Source organism: Homarus americanus, unplaced genomic scaffold (assembly GCF_018991925.1).
Source record: "Homarus americanus isolate GMGI-L3 unplaced genomic scaffold, GMGI_Hamer_2.0 scaffold14072, whole genome shotgun sequence".
NCBI classification, from domain to species: domain Eukaryota; kingdom Metazoa; phylum Arthropoda; class Malacostraca; order Decapoda; family Nephropidae; genus Homarus; species Homarus americanus.
The window spans coordinates 522,350-549,529 of record NW_024754528.1 but is presented as its reverse complement, the minus strand read 5'-3'; the positions used below and the strand labels follow the sequence as shown (position 1 = coordinate 549,529).

The following is a 27,180-nucleotide window of genomic DNA, read 5'->3' as shown; positions in this document are numbered from 1 at the left end:
TCTTGAAGATAGGACTCACATAAGCCACTTTCCATTCACAAGGGACCTTTTGTTCATCCAGGCATTTACAAAACAGGATCTTCAGGGGCTCGGCAAGCTCGTTGCACAACTCTCTTAGCACTCTAGGATGCACCTTGTCAGGGCCGGGACTCTTATGGACCTTTAGCCTGGACAGTTTATTGCTAATACCCTCTTCTGTGAACACAATGTGGGTCAGTGCTGTGTCGAACCGTCTGTCCTCAAACGCAGGAAGGTTGTTCACATCCTCTCTTGTGAACACCGAGGAAAAGAAGCTCTTCAATGCCTCAGCTTTATCCTTGTCAGAATCTGCATAACTACCATCTTCAAGCCTCAGGTCTGATACTCCTACTCGCGTTTTTAATTTCGACTTTGCATAGCGGTAAAACGCCTTTGGGTTTGACTTGACCTCGCTTGCAACCAGCCTCTGGAACTCCTTTTCAGCCCTCCTACACTCTATCTTTGCTTGGTTTCTGGCTCTTGCACACATCCTCCTGTCTTGCTCATCGTTTGACCCAACCCACGTCTTGAATTTCTGGGTTTTCTTCTTAACTCTGTCGACCACAGCATGGTTCATGTGTAGGGATCCCCTCGTATTCCTAGAGGCACTGGGTTTGGTCTTGGGTATATATTTATCGATCAAATGGGTCACTTAACTAGTTATGATATTCAGCGTAGTTTCAGCGTAGTGTTTGCGTTCTTGTGCCTAAATGAGTCAGGCCAGTTGATACCTCTCGTCTCTTCCCTCATCCCGTTGTAATTTCCCTTGTAATATTTGTACCTTGGCCTGGTCTTATCCTGAACTAGGTAACAGTTAAATCTGAATGACAACACTATATGGTGACTGGTGCCAACTGGGCAAGATGTTCCAGTTTCGCCACCATACCCTCCTCATTTGTTATGATGAGGTCTAGTGGCTCTGGTGTTTGCTCCCCTCTGTAATGTGTCGGGTCTCTAACATGTTGGAACAGAAAATTATCTCTCAGAGCTTCTACAAAAAGAGTAGCAGGGTTATTCAAGTCATTTGGGGTGAACTCTTTTCTCCAGTCGATGTCGCCAAGTCCCCCATGATAAGGAGGTGCCTAGGGTTGAGCATCGCCGCATTGTCTATTAAGGCTCTTAAGTTCCTTTAATTTAGTGGGCCACAGTTTGGGGATCTGTAGATACACCCAACAATAAGTAAGTCCCTTCCCTTTAATTTAATTTTACACCACTTGGACTCTTCAAAAACATCCTCTCCCTGTACCCTCGCCTGGCTGGCTCTAAGGTCTTGCCTAGCATAGATAACCACACCCGTCTTGCAAGTTTCTTGAGAAAGGTTCGTAAATGAGTCATATCCAGCAATACTGAGATCACATTCCTCTGGGTCGATTCTCCTGTTCTTGTACAACAGTTCTACAACTCCTACAATACTTGGTTGGTGTACTTTCAGTAGTGTTTCAAACTCTTCTCTGTTATCAAGAAACGCTCTTAGTAGTAACCCCCCCCCCCCTTCTCAGTAGTTGCAGCATTTGCTAAGTACACTGTATTTTGAGGGGTGTGGTTAGAAATGTGGACCTGTATAACTATTTTCCTGAATACTCTGTCTATTTTCTGGTGGTTAAACACTAGGCTTAAAGTGTAAGTAATGTTTAGCTCAGTCTCCCTGTTAAGCTGTTACGTTAAGTGTGTACATGTTTACAAGAGTTTCCCTGGTTATATTCTATTTTGACCGCAGTGTGACCAGGGAGACTCGTGTAAATATTACCCAGCAGTAACCTCGTAGTTTCTTGCTGAATTACGCAAACTATTCGGAACTCTTTATTTCTAACCTCGCTTGGACTACAATATAACTGATTAACAATATATGACTAATTATAAATTTAAAAGGTAACAACATACGTTAATGTGAACTACGACCACGGCGTCGTGTGTTATGACAAGATTTACTTACTGCCCAGTACCTTCTGCTGGGGCGAAACATGGCACGTTATGATATTTTGGCGTTTATATATTTTGCATAATTGTTATGTAACTATTACTTGCATCGTAAAGAAACATATTTTAAGTTATGTAATTGTCCAGTAACATAAAATTCTTGCTTTTGTCAACATTCACTACTGTAATCTGATAGTTTTCGTCGTTAACGAATGTTATTTTTTTTTTAAATCTCATATCTAGCCAAATCCTTCTACCCATTGCACTGAAGTGATCTACGTTGTCTTCACACAACTTATTTTGTAGCAGGTAAGTGAAGACGAAAGGTATCATATTTGTCATCAAACACATCCGTTACAGCAAATTAAAAACTAATTCGAAAGTTTTTGAATTAGTGTATTGTTTACAGAAGTGTTAAATTCAAATATGTCTGTCAACTTGGACAAATTTACCTTAATAGATAAAATAATTGTCAGTATATTTCTTACTGGAGTTCCGGAGCTGAAAATTAGTTGCAATAGGTTAAACATGCACATATCAAGTTAATAAAATTATATACAGTAAAAATAATATACACTTGCCATATCATTCACCTTGCTCCCCTCTGATGCCTCTAAACAGAGTCCGTGGCGCCTCCTAAAACGGTACCACCAGCCATGTGATGTAGCGAAACTTTTCGCCCCTTCGCCTACAGGTATGTCTTTGGATAACTGTGTTGCCTTTTGCAGAATTTCTTGGTAACTTAGATGTTGATTACAAATGCGTTTCATTTGAATCCAAGTATATAATGCTTCATCAAAGTCTTCGTAAGTTGATTTTTTCATTGATTTTCTTTTTTCTAAGCCTGCAGCATTATCAAATGTAGATGCAAATCTGGTAATTTCAATTTTATTTTTCATGACATCTCTAATGGTCTGTTCACCAACATTATACTGTGCACTCAGTTGAGTAACTGTCACTCCAAGTTCGCGTTTCTCTATAACTTCCAATTTCTGTTTAATCGATAACATTACTCGCTTTCTTTTAATAGGAACTGCCGCAGGTCCACACGAATTGGGGTTTGTGCTTGCCATACTTCAGTCAAATTATGAAGTGGGATTAGTTATTTCACACGGTTCAGTCTGACGATGGGATGAATACAGTAGGGAAGTTCGATTAACCTAACCTCTGTGAATGCTTTGCTGTGATTGGTGGCGGCACGAGTACCCACGCTATCCGTGATTGGCCCCGGTTAACGCAAGGAACCACGGTTTAAACGTTAATGTTTATACCGGCTTAGGTGTTTTTTAATTAAAATATCCTGAATAAATCTCCATAAATATAGTGTTCATTATTCACTCTTAATCGTCTGTTTACTCATCATAAGGAAAATTATCATTAAACGTAACTTCTTTTTCCCTTGACGACCATACGGGCGTAGGTGACGGCATCACCTGAGCAACTCCCGCGCTCCGCTTGGCTCGCCACTCCAACAAAAGTTTCCTATACTTCGCCGCTTCCCATTTCATTTCGTACAAAATGAGTAATTGTTCACATTCTGAAGTTGTTAGAGTGGTTTTGGAGTAGACTGTACCCAGGAATGGCCACGTGGCTCTAAGAAGAGGACAGAGTACAGATAAAGAGAAATTGATGTATTGGATTAACAGAGGCGTAGGTGAAGAGAGCGGACACTCGCGCACTTCCCAACACTCCCTTGTTCCACCACCGCATGATAGCATAATGTCACGTGCAAGCAACGATTGTCAAAAAATATATTATTGTTCAACTGTATACAAATGTTGTCAAGGACTTAATTTTACATTGTTTCGTGTATATTAATGTATAAAAATTGAGGTGGAGTAAATAGTACGTGGAATAATTTTAACAGGCAGGCGCACGTCGGTCCATGGGTTGCTCGACCAGTAATGGCGGGCGGTTCACTGCGCATGCCCGTCGCGCCTATAACGAAATGGAGCGCTGTGTAACATTCGCTAGTGTTCGCTCTCCCAACCAATCAGCATTCAGCTTTCAAGTCAGATTCGCGGACGGGGCCCGCATACAACATCGGAGGAGCCTAGCGCCAGTCACCGAGCACCTGCCTCTCTTGCCAGTGAACTGTGTTGAAAGAATATTAAGAAAACTAATTTTTCATCCTCGACCCATTCCGGACTGTTCCCAAGCAACCTAAGTGCCAATCGATCACAAATACAACGCTCTGGGATCAATAGAACAGGAGCGCATTGTTGTCACTGTTGAACCGGTACTGTACTATCAATCCCTGCTATACACCACAACATGTCAGGAAGTGGGTCAAGTGTAGTTCAGGAGGTCAAGGCCACCGAAGAAACTGCCAAGGACGTGGTGTTACAACTTGAAAATGCATCTACGGTGCAGGATGAAAATAAACCTGCCGACAGCGAAGAAAACACCGTTAGTGGATGTGGAAGGAAGAATGTAAACATAACAAATGTTGGATCAGTGCCCGGAGATAGTGAACCCATGCAACTCACTGATGGTGGCATTCCTGAACAGGAAGGGAGAAGCATGGATGTAGACGATAATCCCGACGCTGAGGATGACATAACTATTCATGAAAATGAGGTATTTGAATTTGAAAAGGAAGGTGAAATAGATGAGGCTGAAGAGTCATGTTTCAAAATTGATAAAGTATACAGCGTGACGAGTGAACAACACGACGACATAGAACCAAGCGAAACGAATGAAGATAAACAAAGAGAAGAAAAGAGTGAACTAAATGTAAATGAAGCGAACGAATCAGCGAAATATGCAGATAAAGGCGAGCGACTGCAAACTAAAGATGTAAAGAAAGAAATCAAGGAAGAAGCAAAGATGAAGGAAGAAAAACAAATCAAGCCGAAAGCACCGCGGCCGGCCCTAGCGAAGGTGCCCTCGCTGACTGGTGGGGTTGGGGGAGTCCGCATGCTGGGAGGGGGGGTGCGAGGCACCAGTATGCCTCTTATAGTAAGTATGGGTGCTGGTAACCCTGGGATTCCTCTTCTGCCAGCAGGACTTCCACCAGGGCGATACGTCATCCTCCCAGGAACCTCAACTACCTCCAAAACCAACAGCTGCGCCACCGTCACTACAATGTCTGCCAATTTGACTCCCCGTCTGGCCACCAGTGTTGCTGCGAGCGCCACACGGAACCTTGTTGCCGCGCAGAAAGCTCTCACAACTCCCCCCAATCCCCCCGCCGCCATCGTCCCCCAGCCCGCGGGAGGCACCAAGATGTACACACGTGAGCGCGGCCGCCGTAAGTCATACACAGCCGGAGAAAAATTAGCTATGATTGAGGCGGTAGAAGCCGGGCAGAGGAAGAGTGTGGTGGCAGATCGTTTTGGTGTTGCACCCTCTACTCTTGCATGCATACTGGCTCAGAAAAACAAAATACGAGCAGAACAGGTAAATAATGAGATCATTATAAAAAATAATTTGCAATGAGAATGAGATGGGACCCGTTTTATAATTCGGTATATAAGATACACAAATACACTTAATGTTAATTTTTTTTGCTAAGTTCCCGTTATTAATTATATATTTAAATACATTATAGAATATTGTTGTGAAGATTTAGGTTATGTTTTTTATACCACTAAGGTTATATTTTTTTCTCAGGACAACCTGGCTCGCCGGCGTGTTCGTCACCCGAAATATGCTATACGAGATGACTTGCGCGGTAAGGGGACTACTGCTGGCATGTCCACACTGCGCCTCAGCCCGCCCACAGATCACCCATTCACGCACTTTCTCGCCCCACTATCCGCACCCACACCCACACTACTAGATACTCAACCTGAAGAGATAATTGCAGGTAAGAATCAATTACGTTTAAAAAATAATATAAGTATCATACTTTTATCGAAATCCGGAACTTGATTAATTAGCTTTACTTTTGGGACTAAAAAGTAATGAGAGAATATTTACTTACAGGCTCCTAAATGGATGACAGTTATAATTACACACTTCATCAACATATAAGAAAGCGCAAAAGATGCAGACAAAACCTGCATTCGGTACATGATAAAACTATAATCCGATTAAGTTCATGTGCGCCAGTTGGCTGAGGAATCATCAATGTACGTGTTACCAGACCACCTTCCCCTGCACGATCAGAGTCGGGTTAGTGTGCAATAATGCTTCCCTCGACCACGTGTTAACTCTGGCGTCGATCAACTAAGCGCATGCTCAGTGTATTGTTTCATGAGGCTTCATCCATTTTCTGTATTTCTAACAAAAATAATTACCCATCAGTGAGCGAGACTAACTACATATTTTGGTTCTGCTTTCTGGTTGACATGCTGAAAATCTTTAAGCAGGGTAATTGCCGTGGTACATCGCGCATCATTCGTTAAGCTAATATTTGGTCATGCGTGTTAAACAGATTTTATTAGTTTTTTTGGTATAAAGTACCTTACAATGTTAAGAAATATATATATATATATATATATATATATATATATATATATATATATATATATATATATATATATATATATATATATATATATGTATAATTTGAATAGATGATTTATGTAATTTCCTTATAGTATAGAGCTAAATGTTGACGCGGGAAATTAACATAACCAACAGTAATGAGGCTTTATATTAATACTGTTGTCAACTCCTCCGTCGTCTCTCCAAGACTTGGTAGGTAATCAATAGCCAGTGGACGGCGCAACAAAAAACATCCCTGATTTAACGCAAGTCGACGCAGCAGCGCTGTCATACATCACAGCTTCAAGCTCAAATTTCAGTTTAATTGCATCAGTATATACTGTTTATATATGTAGCGGCCAACAAGAAGTTATGACAATCACCCCAAACCTTTCAACATCAGATTGACACGAGAACAGTGGCGAGATGCTTTTATATTTTAAGCGAGTGCAGAGACCATTGTGCTTATTCAGACAACCAGAGCACAATGGTCACTCACCCCCCCCCCCTCGGAAATAAGGACAGGGTGAGGTTAGGATAGTCTTAATGCAATTTTGACGCCATTTTGATCATAAATATTTTGCCTGAGCTCCTATGTGCTGCTTCCACGCGTTCTCCCACCAATTAAAAAAATTCATTTGAATTATTGATAATTATCCTTATCCAGCATCGTAGGTTGATGTGGTTCTCCAGTCTCACGCATTGTGTAGCGACGTATTCAACTCTACCCTTGTTATCGTGACTCAAAAATTAAATAAAAGACATGCGAGGAGTGAAAGCCGCAGCGTGACGTCATAATGTTCAACACTTGGATCAAGGATTTATACAATGTCTTTTTGGGTTACTCAGACACCACTAGTGTGACGTAAAGACCTTCAATTAACGTTACTAACTACAGTGTGACGTCAAGGTCTACAACCGATTATTGTGACGTCACGGTCTTCATCCAATTGTGACTTCATGGGCTTCAACCATTTATTGTGATGTCACGTCCTCAACCAATTTTTGTTACGTCACTGTTTTCAACTAATTATTGTGACTTCATGTTCCTCAATCGATTATTGTGACGTCACGGTATTCAACCGATTATTGTCACGTTACAGACTTGAACCAATTATTACGACTGGCCTTCAACCGATTATTGTGACGTCACGGTCTTCTACCACTTATTGTGATGTCGCAGTCTTGAACAAGTTAGTGTGACGTCAAGGCTCAACCAATTAGTGTGATGTCACAGTTTTCAACCAATGAAATTCAACTTTGTGGGATTTCTGTACTTACAGCAATGGTAGCTGTGTCCGCCTTCAGAGGTTAAGCTTATAACTACGTAAACTCAGGAAGGTATAGATTGCGTCACCGGAGAAGGTAACCTGTGTCTCCAAACGGCCGCTTGGAGACACGGGTTATTACAGGGGTGTAGGAACACATCCCCCAACTGTACCACCAGTTTTCGGACATACGAACTGTACTAATTTATTTCAGTACTTATATTACTCGTCTTTCCGGCGGGAACTGGAGGAAACCTTTGGTCGGATAATACTGTAAAACACTCTTCGCACATGTCTCGGGCCAGGACTCGAACCCAAGGTACAGGTGAGAGATAAGAGGGTTGCGGCTGTTCCCTCAACACACTTCACTTCAGAAAATTTTACTGTATTGTCTTTCATGTATATTAACTGCAGATTTGGGTTTCTAAGGTCAAATTGATTTCCTCATTTCACTTGCAGTTAGTGTTAGATGTTGGAGACTGTTCCCATCGGTATGCAAACAAGTGGTATAAATCGGTAAACGGTGTCTGGTTTATATCAATCATAAATGGTTCAATGCCAGGATGACATTCACAAGTGCCGGTACTGAACAAACGTCTGATTCTATTAAGTTTAAAAGATTCTAACATCTACATGTTTTAAAGTAAAAAATACTGTTCGGTAATTATTCTTTAAGAAAATTTTGTCGAAATTTGCTACCCAATTATGTGTAGTTATTTTTAACTCTTAATTCTTTGTTAAAGAGCGAAACTTGTCATACAAGTCTTGTTGCGTTATGTATACAATTATTACCAGACTTTAACGAGAGATGAGTTGTAAATTTTAAGTGTTGATGGCTAGTTTAAGTGCTAACCTGGAATTCGTATTTAAAGACTTTAGTTACTCAAGGATAGTGGTTAACCTTTTTCACTCCATTACCCCCTTGAGGAATTGTCAACATCCTCGTGGCCTCCTTCATTTTTCTCCCAGAACAGACAAACAGACAAGTGATAAAGACTAAAGAATGATAAAGAAGGACAAGAGTTAGAATGGCAAACACACACACACACACACACACATACATAACACGCCCATGCACTCACACATAAAGCACACATACAGTCATACACAAAATGCACGCAGGTAAACATTCACACCCAAGCCAGCAAGCTGAAGTGTACTTCCTGTAAGCAAGAACACGCCTCCTTTGACAAGCACTGCCCAACTTGGAAGAATGAGAAGGATAGCACTGAAAATGGTAGGATTATATAAGTAAAGAATGAGTGTGAACAACAATGGCACCAATAAATAAGGAAATAATTAATGAAGGAAGTGTACAAATATTTCACCCACATAAAGCAGCGACCACATGAATTATGAAACAAAATAAGTAACACCAATTACGGAGTATATTATGCTTGAGTCAAATTCAAACACAATATATGGTTCAGAGACTACAGTGCAAATAGCAAATAGCCTAATAAAATAATACAGTGCAGTACATCACGTTCGTCTTAACTCCTTTTTCAGTCGATAATCTTTCTTCCCTGTATCTTCGCCGCAAGGTTGCTTCACTCTCTTTTACAGGTTCTTTAATGGGCAATGTTCGGTGGATTTGGCATCCTGTGTACCGCCGGCAAGGCAGTGGGCTCGTAACACTCATCTTACCCGCATTGTCTACTGCTTCTATGTGGATGTCGGTCACACTAGAATAACTAGTCCGGTTGCTTAAGACTCATTTTGAGGTTGATCGTGCACTTTTTGATATGAGACTTGGTATACAGTTACTATGAACCACAAGGGTCAGTTTGAAGATTGTACCCCAACCGAATAGGGGTGTGGACAGCTGTGGCAGCCATTTTTTAAAATGGTCGCTTCACCCCAATGTAATCGGCATTATCTCGCTTAATATATGAGCCACAGACTTACTTTTTGTGTTCGTACTGTACCAGGTTTCTAGGTGTCAAGAAATAAAATAAAGCCAATATTTTTCATATAGGTGGACCAGTCATAAGTTTTCACAAGATTTTGTGTTTTTGTTAATATTTAATATAGGTTTATGATATACATTAATAAATATAGTTAAACTGTATTTATAAATTATGAAATTATATGATTGTTTTTTTAGCTCCAACAAATAAATAAAAAAATACTCTTATTACAAATAATGAACAAATTTACATGAGATACCTTGTTAAGTGACTAAACAATTACTAATGGAATCAAAACATAAAACGACTGGAGCTTAAGTGAGTAAACACTTCTGTGGCTAGGAACAATGCACAAAACACGCTGCATATGAAATACTTGTATTACTTCAAACATACTCAGGAGCCTATCAGAGGACACAGATAGTCCCATCTGGTAAATAGTGTCATTACAATCCTTAGACCTGGTCTTAGCATGCACATGTGCCCCCCCCCCCCCACCCAATAAAAGAGGTAGAGGTGGTTCTCGTTCGCGACTGTGAATGAACAATATTATAAACCAGCAACCAGTTAACTGGGTTTTTTTATGTTAGTTCCAAAGAGAATCATAGAAACAAAGAGATTGTGGGATAGAATTTTGTTGACAATCTTCTAAAAACTCGCCATTGAATTTTGGACAAGATTTGGCGAATACTTCACGACGTACAGTATAATACTTGCTACACGAGATAAAGCTGCAGTCTCTCCCTCCCCATCAAGCAGGTATGTTTTTTGTTTTTTATCGATATCGATATTCCAGCAGTGCCTGCTGGTACGAGTAAAACATCACGTCCCTCTCTGTGTTCCTCTAGCTCTGGGAAGAATTCTGTCCTTGAACCTATAGGCATGGAAACTAGGTGATTTATCGGTATTTTTATGGTAGTTCACACAACTTTCCTACCCCAAACCTATTATCATATTCGAAAAAGACGTCTAATTTTAAGATCATGTTCTTATATTACATTACCGTTGTAAACGTACGATAACGAAGATAGCGCCTGCCAAATCTTTCTCTATTTTCTTCCATTAATCTTCCGCCATTATCGCCTACCCGACCTCCCACTCAGCGTGTTTCCTTCATAAATCGTCACGCGCATGCGTTCCCGTATACGTCATGCGGCCAGTCAAAAGCGTTTTTTTTTAGGCCACCAATTAAAATGAATTGTGGCTTCTGCTTTTAGAATGCGCAGTATATAAAATCAGATTCGATTATGATTTTGGGTCTCTCAGGTTCTCTTACATTCACTATTATCCATTTGCGACAGAATGATGAGATATATCTAGAACTGGACCCACAATTATTGTGGGTCATTGTGGGCAACTTGTAAAAATTTACCAATCTTGTATACTGGTGATGCATAAGTTCACGTGTGTGTGTGTGTATGTGTGTGTGTGAGGTGGAGTGAAGACTTCTGCATCAGTAGAGACTCAACCCTGACCTAGGTTAATATGCTACAAGTATTGAAATGTTTCATTAATTTCAAATATACTGTCTGATTAATATATCACCAGTAAAAATATTAACACCAAAAGAGAAATCTTCCCGGAGTGTCAAACAACCCATACTGTAATGTTAGCTAGGGGCAATAAAAATAAAGATATACTATATCAGTAGAATTGTAAACTGTATCTTCTATATTAGTGGCAAGTGAGTTGACACGTGTGTGTGTTAGATTAGAGTTGGCCTAAAGACATCAACAAAAGTGAAGGGATATTTCTATAGTAAGGCCTTCCTCTATATTCACACTAGATTCATGAATATTCAAAATATTCTAATAGCGAGCGATTTGCTGTTCTATTTTTGTTTGAACTGACCTCATCAAATACTCATTTATCTAGAGGAAATACAACCGAGATAAACACACCTTGAGGCTTGAATGAAATTTGCTGTGGTGTCGTCTGCAGATGGGTTTCAAATATGACGGTCTGATTTTTGGTAAACAAACGTGATATATCAACTTTTTGGGGGGTAGAGTATGAAAGTCTAAAAATGGCATCCGTCCTTGTCCACCAGCGAAATTCATCATGGCTGTATGATTATTTTTCGACTATACTAGAAGCATTGCAACATATTTATATTTGTAAGCATGTTAATAGTCAACACTGATTCCAGTAATATTCGTGAGCATTGCCCACGTCTTCAGGATTCCCCACGCTTCTTGAATGCAGGACGTGGGCCATCCCCATAGGGAGATCTCAATTCAAACGATCTCGAATACGGCCCATAGATGGCCCCAAGAGCTATGACATCCCACCGACTCAATTTTGTCATTATCCTTTCATCTTGTAGGTTCTGTGCACAGTTTCATGTGTGCATCAACTTTCACCGAGGAAGCATTGCGTAACGGTTTACCTCTCGTTGCAGGTTGTTCGCAGAAAATACAGGTTTCATCATAACCTGACACTGACATTCTTGTATGGGTGAATTTCTCGGGTACTTCTGCATCTTCATTGCTCTTTAACTTTGACACCCGTTTGAGGTTCTTTTCATTGAACTTTGAAGCACAGAGTCGATAGAACTTTGCACGTCTTCGCATGAATGTTGCTTGGAGACCATCACCTTTGTCAAGCCGGTTGAGTTCCACTCTGGATGGCAATTGACCCAACTTATGGAATTCCACAAGTTTGTTTTACTAGTGTTCTATATGCCTTTCCACCAAATCTATCGGCATAGTCAGCTGGCCATGACGAGTCCTTCTCTCCTTCACAAAAGTTACATTTGTTCCAATCAATGTTAGATGCCAGAACAGATGTAACTTAACCCTTCACTAATTTCAGTCGCTTGCGCATCTTTTAACTGGTCAGTAACTACCTGTGAAAAATGAGGAAAACAATGTACATGACATAAAATATCAGTGATTAACAACATATATTATGTTTTATTGTCATTGGTCAGTTCCTTTACACTGATAGCAACAACAGTTATTTGCAACACGTTTCTGCTCCAATTATGTGGTGAAAAAAGAATAATTTGGTTAATCATTTCAACGAATGGCGGCCATCCTGTAAAACCATTTGACTGGCACCACCGTTATGAAAAAAATACTGGCTTTATTGTATTAATTTACCATAAAGACCTGGTTATTGACACCAAAAGTTTGTAGTTCACACATTAAGCGAGATATTGCCGATTACATTTGGGTACAACCTTCAAATTGACTCTTGTGGATCCAAGTAACTGTATTCCAAGTCTCATACTTGCTTAAAAAAGTACACGATTTTGTCCTAATCCTCTGGACTAAACCCGTGATAGTACACTACATCCTTCCTTCCTCACACAGCCAAACTGTGGAATGCTCTGCCTTCTTCTGTGTTTCCATACTCTTACAATCTGTCTCGCTTCAAAAAGCTGATTTTACGGCATCTTCGTGGTGTAGATTAATATAACCTTTTTCTTTTCTATTTTTAACCCCCCCCCCCCAGGCCTAGGATTCTGCACTTATGCATAATGATAAAGTTTTGATGGGATGTGGATGAGAAAAGCTGGATACATTACTTTGAGCAAAAGATATACAGTAGTGGTGTGCTTCGATGACGTGGGAGTCATGCCTACAGCGGCCACTTGTAATACACGAAAACATCAACGTGTAGGGCCACTTTAGGAACCAACATGTTGTGATGTGAGAATTTCCTGTACGGGTAGGAGGGGGGGGGGTAGTATTGAGCACTTGTAAAGTTTGCTACACGCTCAGACTGTTCTCATATTTATTTTCACCGAGTTTTCCTCCATACTGTGAAGGTTTGCCTGCTCAAACAACTCAATTCGTTATTAGATTTCAGAAGAGCCTGTTTATCACAGAAGAACTTCTGCCTGTTTGTGCTCTGGCATGTGCAATGAGAAGTCAACAAAACTAAATTAAAGAGAAATTGGTCGTCGCAGCGGCTTCTGCAGATAGACCAATTTTCTCCTGCAAATTTATTAGCACAATTACAAATGAAGGTTAATATTGATAATGGCAATTGACGGGAACTATTATAGCTGCTTCCTATACAGGTCGCCATTATCCAATAAATACAACATATACTACAGCACTGTACGTGTCTCGCAGTTATTGGTAAAACTACTTTATGTTAGTCCAGACATATTTTCTGGCAATGCTTGACTGTGAAACCCCAAGCAAACGGTCACCGAACTCACCCTAAGTTTTTATTATAATTATTTGTTTTTTGGTGACTAAACCAGATATGATGGGCGAGTAGACGTCTTATAAGTCTATGGACATTCCAAGCGACATTTGGCTCATTTTTACCGGTTGTCTTGCTCAGTGAGTGTAAACTACTCCTGCACACCGCGTTATGACAGAAAACGTGTCGCGGGAGGGGGGGGGGGGATGGCTTGCATAATAATAGACTTAATTTGTAAATGCATTAATTTTATCAGCAGTTTGTTTGTTTTCCACGTTTAATATGGCATTGACTGCCAGAGTTTGGCAGGGTGACAATTCTTCAGGTAGGGTCAGGACCCTCCATGGTTAGGTTAGGTTAGGTGTATATTATTCTTATTTTTTCTTTAAACTTTTCACAATAAAGATGCATAACACAAAGGAATATATTTATGTTATCCTAATTATACAAATTATATTCACTGTGGGCTGAGGTGACGATTCTTCAGGTGGAGCAGGCTGGGGTGACGATTCGTCAGGTGATTATATATATATATATATATATATATATATATATATATATATATATATATATATATATATACTGCATATCACTTAGGTAAATATATTTTCCCTTATATGTTCCCACAAAAAAATCTTATTTGGGTGTTAATTTGAGGGAAGTCATATGTAAGGAATGCCAACGCACTTTCATCTTTCTTTCTGACGCGTCTGACTTTTTGTTCTAGTGAACTAAGAGAAGGTAGTTGAGCCACAGTCTCCTTACTTAAGGCACTCTCACGAATCACGACGCCAGTCTCCAGGGCTCGGAGCTTCATGTCAGGACTCAGATGCAGCTTTCAGCAGTTCAGCCTTGCCCTTCACTGCAGCATGACAGTGGACTTCAACAGCTCTCACTATAACTTTTTTGCCTCGTATCTGGACCCTGGCCTTGCAGCCTTTCTGTCGCCGTTCACTCCACTCATAAACATCATCCCAGTTCTCAACTTGATGTATCCGTAGCACTTGTAGAACAGCTTCAAATTTCAACGCTGATTGATGACAAAATCCAGCGTGTCCATTTTGATTGGTATATACGCGAGTAGCCCGAAACCCTTGCGGTCACGCTGAAGTATTTCTCTCCAAAGTGGGAAAACAGTCACTACTCACTGTCGTTTTATCGTAACGGCTCACCTTGCGACCATTGTGCAGCTCACTCCCACGAGGGACTCTGACAGTTGCCAGCGGCAGATGTCTGCTGAGTATAGCTTGCCAGGTGAAATAGATTTAACCTCTCACTGGAAATTGCTGTAGATGAAAAAAAATAATAAAATTGGCCCTGATAAGGCATTGTTTTTGTTCAAGATAGTTAGAATTAACCAAATATTAACCCCAGCTGGCGTATTTTTCCAAAATGAATTCGTACACTTCTTCCCTTGTGGTGTGTCCACCGGCTATTGCCAAGTATAATTTTCTTTATATTATTTTCTTTACCTGGATATCACTTTTATATTTCCAGGAATAGGTTACATATTTTATCCATTTATTTTTTCTTACATGGAAATAGTATGTATAAAATAAACAACTCGAACGTGAACTTGATAGTGATCAGTTTTGATTTTTTGTTGGATTTTCAGGCCAGCACGGCGGAGTTGTTACGCCGCGGCCCTGATCAATACTGGCATGTGATATAACTGTACTCATATTATATTTATCTTCAATTTTTATATAATTTTCATAACAGTAACATTAAATATTATATATATACAAATAATAAAACATGGAAACTCGATGAACTGCATTGAACTAAACGAATCATTTTGACACTGAGCTCAAGTTAGTTACTCTACTGTAGTTGCCAAATGTACATTATACATTATTTATTTTGCGTGAAAAAATAAATAAATTCCTCTCTATAGCATATGTAATAAGTTAATATAAGATTTCTATTACAATGTGTAAAACACAAAGCTCTACGAAAGGGATGATATATCAAGAATAATGGAGAGAAATATGAACAAACTGCCATCGTTTGCGGCACGTCTTGATCCAAGTCAATGTGAGGCAGTTTACGTGTGTCTACAACCAACACAACTTCCTCTCCCACCATCCCCTACATCTTCCACACATAAAAGCACTGTAATCCACACACTTTTGTATTCAAAAATATTATTTGTGAATCATGATTGAACAAATTTACATTTTGTTTTTGACTAGTGATACGGTAAGATAGGATTACTTTGAAGCTAACTTCAAGAGATACAGTATTTCGACGTTTGTGGATTACTTTTTTCAGCCTTGTTTACTGACAGACAGTTACCCTGTCGCCTCACGCCTCGTGTAAAGTTGACTAAATTTCGAAGAATTGTTTTTCAAAATTTCAAGCGTGCTGAACGGTAGCCTTTGAGGTGATCCAAAGTGTAATGATATGATACTGTTTGTTATTAGGGACCCAAAGTTCCTTTAAGAATATTCAGGATCAAGTGTAATAGAAAAAAAATACAGATATGGAAAAGAGAGAGATGGATGAAGGTCATTCATCGCACAGCGCGGGAGTGGCTGGTGTACCGGCGGTCTCCAGCGAGCGTGAGGAGGACGGTGAGGGCTCCCCTCCACCTTTCCTCCCCTGCTATGTGCAGCTCGGCCGCTCTCCTAAACCCACCCGAAGATTTCGCAAGCCTAACTATACCGAGGCGGAGAAGCAATTGATACTTTCCTTGATATTCTCGAGGCTGGACGTGGTGGAGAACAAGTCGCTGGATCGTCACATGTTGAAGGAGAAGCACGAGGCATGGAAGGAGATGACGGATCGTTACAACGCCGCCATCACCGCCTCCGGGAAGAACCTGGTCCCACGCGATATGGAAGACCTCCGCACTTTCTGGAAAAACGTGCGGCGGAAGAACCCGTGGAAAGATCGCGCGTCTGCAGGTGAGGTTTAGCATCATGGTAAACACAAGTGAAGATGTTTTGTTTGAGTGAAATATCTTTTGGTGGGCCAGATACGGGACATATCGTTTTGGTCTAGGTTCTGAGAGATCAGGTGAAACTTTCTTAAGAGCTTTGAAACCTCTGCACTGACGCTTGAAAAAAATATACGATCGAAAATTAATAGATAGGATTCTTAAGTTGCACGTAAGTTAGTCAGTAATTTAAACTAGCCCAAGTTGTAGTAGTGTGGTCCTTGCGGAAAGGTCTTTCTTCTAGTACCGTAGGTAACACTTACAGGTAACAAACTTTTTTGCTATTAGTCTATTTTCCCGCTGATCCAGGAGGGGGAAATAAGAACGCATGTTCTCCCCCCTGTGCGTTGGGTAGTTGTGAATACGATAACTTTACTAGTGGTGAGCTATCACAAAAGTATCTCAGAGAGTTCAATAATACACGTTTTCTGTTTGTATTGTTATGCCTTGACGTGGTGGGGGACTCGCCCAACCTTAAGCGGCGACCTTGTTCTCGTGTTTCACTCGTACTCCACGACAAGGCTGAACTTTCCCTTCAGTCAAATCGCAATAAACCTGTATATAAATAATGTCACTTTAAGCTCTTAAGTATTTTGTACCTTAACTTATAACGCAATCTTGAATTTCCATTGTAAAAAAAATCAAATTTGTTTTCACAATATTTATTGTATATTTCGTAAAGTATAATGCGTATTTCATAATATATATTGTATTTTTATATTTACGAAATAAACATTCAATTTATTACGCTTCTTCCCGTAAATATGGATCAGAAAAATGGTCGCTTGACAATGCTTATGTACAGTATACTGAAAGCCAGAGAATCAAGGGTCGTGGCCAAGTTAAAACGTTACCAACTAGGATTTTCACCGAGCCGATATGACGCTACCTATCTTATGTACTTAGTGCCCTAGTCCAAGGTCTAATGTAAATAAACCTAGCCTTGGTCTTCTTAGCCATGCGAACGTAAAATGGGTGAAGATACAATATTTGAATATTGGTACGGTACTGGAGTTTATTGTAGTGTCATACCGTATGTAAAGGGAATTGTATCACTGCTTCTGATCAAACTAAAACTGGTATACACTGCCTGATAGAAGCCTGCCAGTCGGTCACGTTGTCCAGTTATTTTATTATTCCAGCCAACAAACCCATTTTATGTTTTACATTAAATCTTTTCTAATTTTTGTGAACACAACTTCCAACAAAATACAGATGAGGTTCAATATGGAGAGTTCTTCCTCACCACTTCTACCATCAGGAGCCGGGTACTCAAAACACCTCGAAGTTACACACTCAGCGATCTTCAAACCGACTTACGGTATTCAAACTTACAAACTATTAAAAATGTTGTAAATACATCATATTCAAAACTATTTTACGATGCTGTAAGGATATTGTAACTCAGATGTAAGCACTGTACAGGGTGAGTCAAAAGTCTCCGTACATAGGCAAAATGATCATTTTTATGGAGTTATGCCAACCCGCACTGGATGAGTCTCAAAGATGCAAGGCGCTGGAAAAGTGATGGTGTGGTGCGGGATATGGGGCACCACAGTTGTTGGCCCTGTTTTCATTGACACCAGTCTGAATGCTGAAATGTACCTAAACATGCTGCAAGACACAGTCATGCCGTTCCCTGCTGAACGAGGACGGGGAATTTCCAGCGTACTTTCAGCAACATGGGGGTGTCACCCCATTACGGTATCCGCGTGCGCCAGTGACTGGATCAGCAGTTTACGGCTCACTGGACTGGCCGCCATGGTCCCGTGGAGTGGCCTAAGAAGTCCCCAGACCTCACCCCCTTGATTTTTACTTGTGGGGGCACTTGAAGGCCATGGTGTACCAGGTGAAGATACAAAACACAGACCGCCTAAAGGAACGCATTCGTGATGCGTGTGCGTGCTTAACACTTGCCTTGTTAACGCGAGTTTGCCATGGGTGGGAGGAACGCATCCGTATGTGCATTCAGTGTAATGGTGCCACATAGAACATATATTGTGACTTACAAGTGCATAATAAAGTGATCATTTTGCTCGGGTGGGATTAGCCCACCCGAGCACAGGTCACTGACCCACATCGGGGCCCGGGGGGGGCGAAAATGTAACAATAATAATAATTCATACAAAATAAAATATTAATGGTAATAATAATAACACTGATATTAATAATAATAAATACAAAGAAATACAAGAATGAAGAAAATCAAGTGAGAAACGCTATATGTATGTTGTGTTGTGTTGTAAGAGAAACAATTGAGACCCTGCAATTGTGTGTAAATGAGGCAGAAAGACAGATCTGCAACCTGGGACTTGGTCACAATTTTCGTGATGCCATATGGCAGCAGGGTCTACCATTAGACAACACATTATGCTTCCAATATCTTCCCAAGCGGTAGTACCTCACTGTTTGGTAGCTGCCTACTACCTACTACAAAACACAAATTATAAGTAGAATGTGTTACCACACACCAGGGTGGTATTGCCAGCTTGTGCTACAGGTCTGACTCATTTATGCTTAATAACTTTAGTCCAGAATTTTCGAGATCATTGGTCACTGTGATAACACAACGACCCAAGTCGCACACACATGCAGCGGTCATGTCGTATTCTTCTATGTCCTTCCCTCCTGCTGAAACCTAAGGAACTGTCACTTACTCCAGGGGTGATAGGGGGATGAGCTGGGGGGGCCTCTACATTTGGTGTCCGCTTATGACGGGGTTGCATTTAGGACCCAATGAGCAACGGATTCATACCCAGGAAGTTAACAAACATAATAGTCAACAGGAGTTCCACCTGTACTTATATATATATATATATATATATATATATATATATATATATATATATATATATAGAGAGAGAGAGAGAGAGAGAGAGAGAGAGAGAGAGAGAGAGAGATTACTCTCTATCTGTTGTCTACTGGACACTGAATGTGAGGTGACGCCAGGTGAAGAGGGCAGAATGGGTGTCGCGCTGGGTACAGTTTAAGGCAATCCTCATTATGTGAATTCAGATACCGTGCTTTAAAATTTCTGGTGTTTGTTTAAGTTGGGAAACTTCATTAATATGTTATTGATCGTTGTATTATAAAACACTGCTTTTTAACTTTCGGCAGTAGCAGCATGGGGCATGACGATGTATGCCCGTGTATGGGGAGAAACGTTATTTGTATGAGTGTTGTATGCTAGAATACAATATAAATATCTGATAGATTAAATTATGTAAGGGTATTGATTAGAGATTATGCAATAGCTTCGCAGAAGTCATATACTGGTGAAAAAGAATAGAAATCGGCTGCCACACTATGGACATTGTCTCAGATCCCAAGGCATATTAAATGTGAGTGGATGGGTATAATTACGTAAGATAGATGCCATATGTTATGTCTAAGCCCACCAGGTGACCTAATAGAATAGGTATTTATAGTCTTAATTGACTAATACAAAGTTCGGTATCTATGAACGACACCTGGCGGTTCTGAGGTATTATGTGAGCACCACCACCACAATCCCTCACTCCACCACACTCCTTCACCCTATCATTCACTCCACCACACTCCTTCACCCTATCATTTACTCCACCATACTCTTCACCCTATCATTCACTCCACCACACTCTTCACCCTATCATTCACTCCACCACACTCCTTCACCCTACCATTTACTCCACCACACTCCTTCACCCTATCATTTACTCCACCATACTCTTCACCCTATCATTCACTCCACCACACTCTTCACCCTATCATTCACTCCACCACACTCCTTCACCCTATCATTCCTCCACCACACTCCTTCACTACCATTTACTCCACCATACTCCTCCACCCTACCATTTACTCCACCATACTCCTCCACCTATCATTCCTCCACCACACTCCTTCACATCATCCTCCACATACCTTCTATCATTCCTCCACCACCTCCTTCACCCTACCATTTACTCCACCACACTCCTTCACCCTATCATTCACTCCACCATACTCCTTCACCCTATCATTCACTCCACCACTCCTTCACCCCTATCAACCACACTCCTTCACCCCATTTACTCCACCACCCCTTCACCCCACTCCACCACCTCCTTCACCCTATCATTCCTCCACCACACTCCTTCACCCTACCATGCTCCTTCACCCTACCACTCCACCACACTCCTTCACTATTCACTCCACCACACTCCTTCACCCTATTACTCCATTTCACTCATTCACTCCACCATACTCTTCACCCTATCATTCACTCCACCACACTCCTTCACCCTATCATTCACTCCCACCATCCTTCACCTATCATTCACTCCACCATACTCCTTCACCCATTCACTCCACCCTACCATCATTCACCCACCCTCACTCCACCACCTCCTTCACCCCTATCATTCACTCCACCACCTCCTTCACCTATCATTCACCCACCACTCCTTCACCCTATCATTCACTCCCACCACACTCACCCTATCATTCCTCCACCACTCTTCACCTATCATTCCTCCAGCACACTCCTTCACCTATCTTCACCCTTCACCCTACCATTCACTCACTCCTTCACCCTATCATTCCTCCCATCTCCATTCTCCACCATACTCCTTCACTCATTCACTTCCCACTATCATTCACTCCACCACTCACCCTATCATTCTTCCTTCACCCCCATTCACCACACTCCTTCACCCTATCATTCACTCCACCACCTTCACCATCATTCACTCCACCACACTCCATATCATTCACTCCACCACTTCCTTACCTATCATTCACTCCACCACTCCTTCACCCCCATTCACTCCACCACTCCTTCACCCATTTCACCACCTCCTTCCACCCTATCATTCACTCCACCACACTCCTTCACCCTATCATTCACTCCACCACACTCCTTCACCCTATCATTCACTCCACCATACTCCTTCACCCTATCATTCACTCCACCACACTCCTTCACCCTATCATTCACTCCACCATACTCCTTAACCCTATCATTCACTCCATACTCCTTCACCCTATCATTCACTCCATACTCCTTCACCCTATCATTCACTCCATACTCCTTCACCCTATCATTCGTGATTTGCCGCCATACCTCCAAACACATCTATATCATAATTATTATTGTCCATAAAATAGCATACTGTAATTTATTGTCCAAAATTGGAATTGAAAATATAAATAAGACATAAAGTAGAGATAACAAAAAAATCAATAGTAATAATAATAGCCAATGTTTCTACCTCAAAATATTATCACTGAAATTATGTCAGGATGGCCGAGCGGTCTAAGGCGCTGCGTTCAGGTCGCAGTCCGGTCTTCCGGGCGTGGGTTCGAATCCCACTCCTGACAGCGATTTTATTGCTACTGAGAAAGTTTTTGTGGAAGGTAGTGATTAAATATCTACAACTAGTTAATTTTGGATCACCAGAAGAATCTTCTACCCAGGTAGTTCACGTAAAGATTAACCACCATAACGCCAACCTATCCTAATCCAACTAATTTAACTTAACTTATCCTAATCTAACTTCTTCCCTCAAATAATATTAGGGTGGTTAATCTTTAGGTGAAATAGGCTGTGGTGGAGATCCTTTACGAATCCATAGACCCCATTGAAAATAATCTTCTAACAGTTTTTTGGGAATATTCTAGATTAAATCAGCTTGTAGTTTACCACTATTCATGTACCAAGTTGTCCGTGCACATGATGAACAAAGCCGTAGTAGGTCTCAACGCACAGGTCGGCCAGAGCGCAGCCGCAGATGTCCTCTCTCGTGTTTTTGGCGTCACTTGGGTTTGCTCTCTGTGCTTGAGGGTCGGGCGCCAGTTTTACACAAAGCAGGTAGCAGACAAGAGAGTAGCTTGGAGTTTGGTGTGTCATATTTTTAAACAATACAGTAATTTTGTGTAACTATACCTGATAACTGTTCGGTTTGTGGCTGCCTTTAATACGAAATTAAAGACAACAGGTTCACACTTTAGCTTACCAAGAAAAAATCACGTCAGAAAACTGTGGGTAAATTCCTGTGGTCGTGTTGATAAGAGTGCATCTAGATAATGTTATTTGTTCCGTCTACTGTAGTAAACACGAGTACAGTATATTGGTGATATGAGTCTCGTTTGTTGGAAACTGAGACCTTAAAAACTAAAGACTCCTGAGAGAGAGACTCTGTAACCCCCCCCCCCTTCTCTCGCTCTCTCTCTATAATGGTAGTTGTTATTCATATACGTTAGAAATTACTTTTCTTCGTGGCAATTAAGCCTTGTGGGTATGAAAACCGTTACCGTTTACGTTATTGTGTTTTGAATATTATCGCTAGCAACGTTATGGCAAATAGTAATGAGTTATAAATCAATATAAACTAGACATCTAAAACTCTGGTAAAAATATGACATTTAGGAATAATTAATAATAATGAGGTACAAGATATATCTAAAATAGTCAGTGAAATGAAAGTAAATAAGAAAATATTACCGTACTACAGTATACACAGTCACAGAGAGGTGGGTACTAATGGTTCTCTGTCACGGGAGCGAGTGGTTCCCGTGACGTAATGCGCAGTGCAAGAGTGTTTGACTCCTGTCTGGTCGACCTGCTGGTGTATTTAAGCCATGCTGCTGGGGACGAGAGTAGTTGTGAAGACCAGCTGCGGACGAGAATGCGTTGACTACAGTAAGTCCCTAGGGATTGAGTACGACTTCCCACAACAGCAAAATTTACAACACTGTTTATTTATCTCATGGAAGCAAATGGATACCATGGAATTTTGACTGTCTAATGATAATTATAAGTATGGAGCGCTGAGGCTCTAACAGTGGTTAACTGACTGTTAAGGTAGGACAAGTTCAGGTGGTGCAACTATATCTTCAGAACTAGAAAATCCACAATAGAAAAAATATATTTATGAAATCAAGAATAAATTGTGCAGGTTATCATATTAATGGCTGTCAGTAACTAACTGTTCAGGGGATCTTGGACTATATTTTATTAATTCAAATATTGGTTACAGCTCCGTCAACAGAATATTTCTTTAGTTTAGTGGAAATAGTTTATTAACCCCTTATGTACGGGGTCTGTGTTAAAGAATAGATAATGTTTTTGTTGTATCTATGAGAAAACTAAGGGGAAGGGTCGTCAGGGTTTTTAGGTCCCCTAAAGATGATGAATTATTACAGTTTAGAGTAAATCGTTATCGGAGCGACAGGATTTTGTTCCCTCCATTTCAACAGATACTTTGTCCAAGGAACCTTGGACACGAATTTTTAAATGATATCCCTACACGAGCCAGCCAGGACTATAAGGGAAGATAATTTTAAATTGTCTGGTCGCAGGTAATCTTTGTTTCAGTTCAGGTTTGAGCGACGAAAACCCTAAAGGCGGCGTCACTAGCAGTTTTGGCGTTAACTCGCCGATTTTCTGCCGTTTTTGTCTCACGAATTGTTGTCTTTCCAAGAGCATATAGCTCAGACTAGAGACCCTGTGAGTAGCAGACACAACAATACAAGTGAATAAAATAACAAGAATAAAAAAAAATCAAGTGACTTTTAGAGTATGTTGACATAAGCTGTGCCAGAAAATAAAAATTCGAATTGTATTTATCTATGATTATTATTATTATTATTATTATTATTATTATTATTATTATTATTATTATTATTATTATAATAATAATTATCATTATTATTATTATTTATTTGGGGGCCCCGGGGGTGCGGCGCTATCATGTATGAGACATCTCCAAGAAGTTGGAGAAAGTTCAGAAATTAACACAAAAGGAAGAGGAAGAGTCACAGGGTAGTTCGATCACGGGATTTATGATATATATATATATATATATATATATAATTTTTTTATACTGTACTGTACAACAAGCCAAACACATATCTTGGCTGTTAACAAACATGAGACAAATAACTTATTTACCTGTGGAGAAGTGTTTGTCGTCCCAGGTTCCTCAGGATCCTCTGGTGTGAAGTCGTGGGAGTCGGCTGTCTCTACTTCGGTCACCTCAGGTAGCGGCTCCCTGCTCCCAGAAATTGTCTTCAAGAAGACTTTCAATTTCACCTTCCTTAATCCCCGTTATAAATCTTGTGATAAATTCACATGGCAGCTTTAATATTAGAGAGCATCGTGGATTATTTCCTGTTAGAGTTTGGTAAGATGCCATTGTGATGGTTTCATGGTTGTTGCTGGTCAATGTCCACTGTGCATATCGTACACCATAACTCCACTAGGCACATTTATTATCACGCATCCAGGCTATAAATTTTGCCTTTAAATGAGCATTACTTCGTTCAACAGAGCCCTGACTCTGGGGATGATACTCATGTATTACCTGTACAGTAAATTCCTTACTATTGTCTGATTGGATGACAGGTGGAGCTCCTGAGTCAGACAGTAACTAGTTCATGTGCCACCTCAACCACTGTCTTAGATTTCAGCGGACGGATTATGTGAAATTTAATTAAATATTCAACGTGGTGCAATATAAAACGGTAACTCCCATCTTTTAAGGTTGGCATATCAACGAGATCCATCTGGTCACACTCACTCACAGAGGAGGACCAACGACTCCTGAAGCTGTGTCCTGTTTGCATCTTTTCTCTCCCGTTGCTGTATAAGAGAACGTGGGATATTGTCAAACTGGTCTTACAATTTTTTTTATGCTTTCTTCACACCTCCATGACCAGCTACAGCGTGTAATCTATGGATTATGTTCATTACGGGATCCATTGTTTCCAAGTATATTTGCCATTACTTTTGGCAGCGTTATCTACTCCACCAAGAGAAACCAGTGTAAACCTTTTAGTATGTAATATTCCTCTCTCGGCAGCTTTTTTCCAGTCTTTCTGCACTTTAAAGCCTGGATAACTTTCCGTTCGTACTCAACAATCCACAGTGTTGCATCCATCAAGCTCTATGTTGTTCCTTGACCACCGAAGGGTCAAGACGTACCTGGCGCTCCTTTCCGAGCAGCCAGGTCAACTGTTAAGTTGGCCCATACCAACCCCCTCCCCTGAACCCTCCTCCCCACCGGAATATCAACAAGTTCTCGCCAGAAGTTGCAATTTCATTTAGGAAAGGAACGGAACCAGTGTTAAACAGAGGTGAACAGTGGTGAACAGTGCTTAAGTCAGTGAGAACAACTCAACAGTAACAGTCGTACCCAAGTTAACTTTCACACAGTGAGGTCCCAGGTACCCAGTGATAACGGCCCGTGAGACCCAACAACAACCAGCGATGTGTTAATCCGTCTACGTTAGGAAGGCCTAAGACCACACCTCACTCATATAACACCATCTGTGAGGGAATTACTACACCACATGTCCCTCATAACACCATCTGTGAGGGAATTACTACACCACATGTCCCTCATAACACCATATGTGAGGGAATTACTACACCACGTCAAGTCCCTCATCACACCATCTGTGAGGGAATTACTACACCACATGTCCCTCATAACACCATATGTGAGGGAATTACTACACCACGTCAAGTCCCTCATCACACCATCTGTGAGGGAATTACTACACCATGTGAGGTCCCTCATAACATGCTAATTTCATGCTTGCCTTATGTCTCATGAGTTAAGGGCGTAGAAGCCTGAAGAGTCGAGGGCGTAGAAGCCTGAAGAGTCAATGGTTTATGTCTAAGCAAGTTATTGTAAGTTCCAACAACTTGTCCCTGAATACGAATTCGCAACTTTCGACTCACAGCAGGTACCTACTTTGCTGCTAGGTGAACAGGGACGAAGGTGGACTAGGAAGAGTGTCCAAACAACTTCCGCTGGCCCGGGAATCGAACCCGTGACATCTTGCTTTAGCACTGCATTGTACATACAATAGACGTGGAGTTACAGCCCATCCCGAAGAAGGGTGACCATTCTCATCCCTCTAACTATCACCTCATTGTCCTAACTTCATCCGTCTCGAAGATTTTCGAAACTATCTTGAACTCCTATTTTCTCCGTCACCTTGAACGCCATTCTCTTTTGTCGGATCACCAGTATGGCTTTCGCCAGGCGAGACCTACTGGTGATATGCTCTCCTACTGCACCCATCTTTGGTTATCCTCTCTTTGGGATTATGGGGAAACTTTCGTCATGGCCTTCAACATCTCCAAAACATTTGACAGGGTATGGCACAAGTCTTTGCTTTCTAAACTTCCCTCTTTTGGCTTCTCTCCCCCACTTTGTTTTCTAATTTCTAGCTTCCTTGAGAACCGATCCATGGCAGTTGTTGTCAAGGGATCGATCTCTCGCTCTTTTTCTACCAATAGTGGTGTCCCATAGGGTTCTGTTCTTTCACCTACTCTATTTCTTTGTATCAATGATTTATTTCACACTACAACTAATTCTATCCATTCTTACGTTGATGATTCTATTTTTCACTCTTCTTCACATTTTTCCCTTCCTCATAACTCTCAAACTAGATCTTTTTCTAGAACTGATATCATTACATCTATCAATGCGGATCTGTGCAGCATCTTCGAATGGGGAGGTAGAAATTTGGTAAAATTCAATAGTAATAAAACTCAGTA

At 40.8% G+C, this 27,180-nt stretch overlaps 1 protein-coding gene and 1 non-coding gene across 3 annotated transcripts in view; both read left to right on the top strand.

The window, feature by feature from the left end:
- The first annotated feature begins 3,877 nt into the window (after nucleotides 1-3,877).
- Nucleotides 3,878-27,180, top strand: part of LOC121855819 — a 58,449-nt gene continuing 35,146 nt past the window's right edge. The window contains exons 1-2 of one of the 2 annotated variants that reach the window (XM_042350940.1): nucleotides 3,878-5,337; nucleotides 5,551-5,746. In XM_042350940.1, coding sequence (XP_042206874.1) covers nucleotides 4,210-5,337; nucleotides 5,551-5,746 — 1,324 coding nt within the window. In that variant the 5' untranslated portion in view covers nucleotides 3,878-4,209. The remainder of the gene's footprint in view (nucleotides 5,338-5,550; nucleotides 5,747-27,180) is intronic. The other variant, XM_042350938.1, reaches the window with a different exon arrangement.
- Trnal-cag lies at nucleotides 21,906-21,989 on the top strand. The gene has a single exon. It is a non-coding gene; the product is annotated as a tRNA-Leu (tRNA).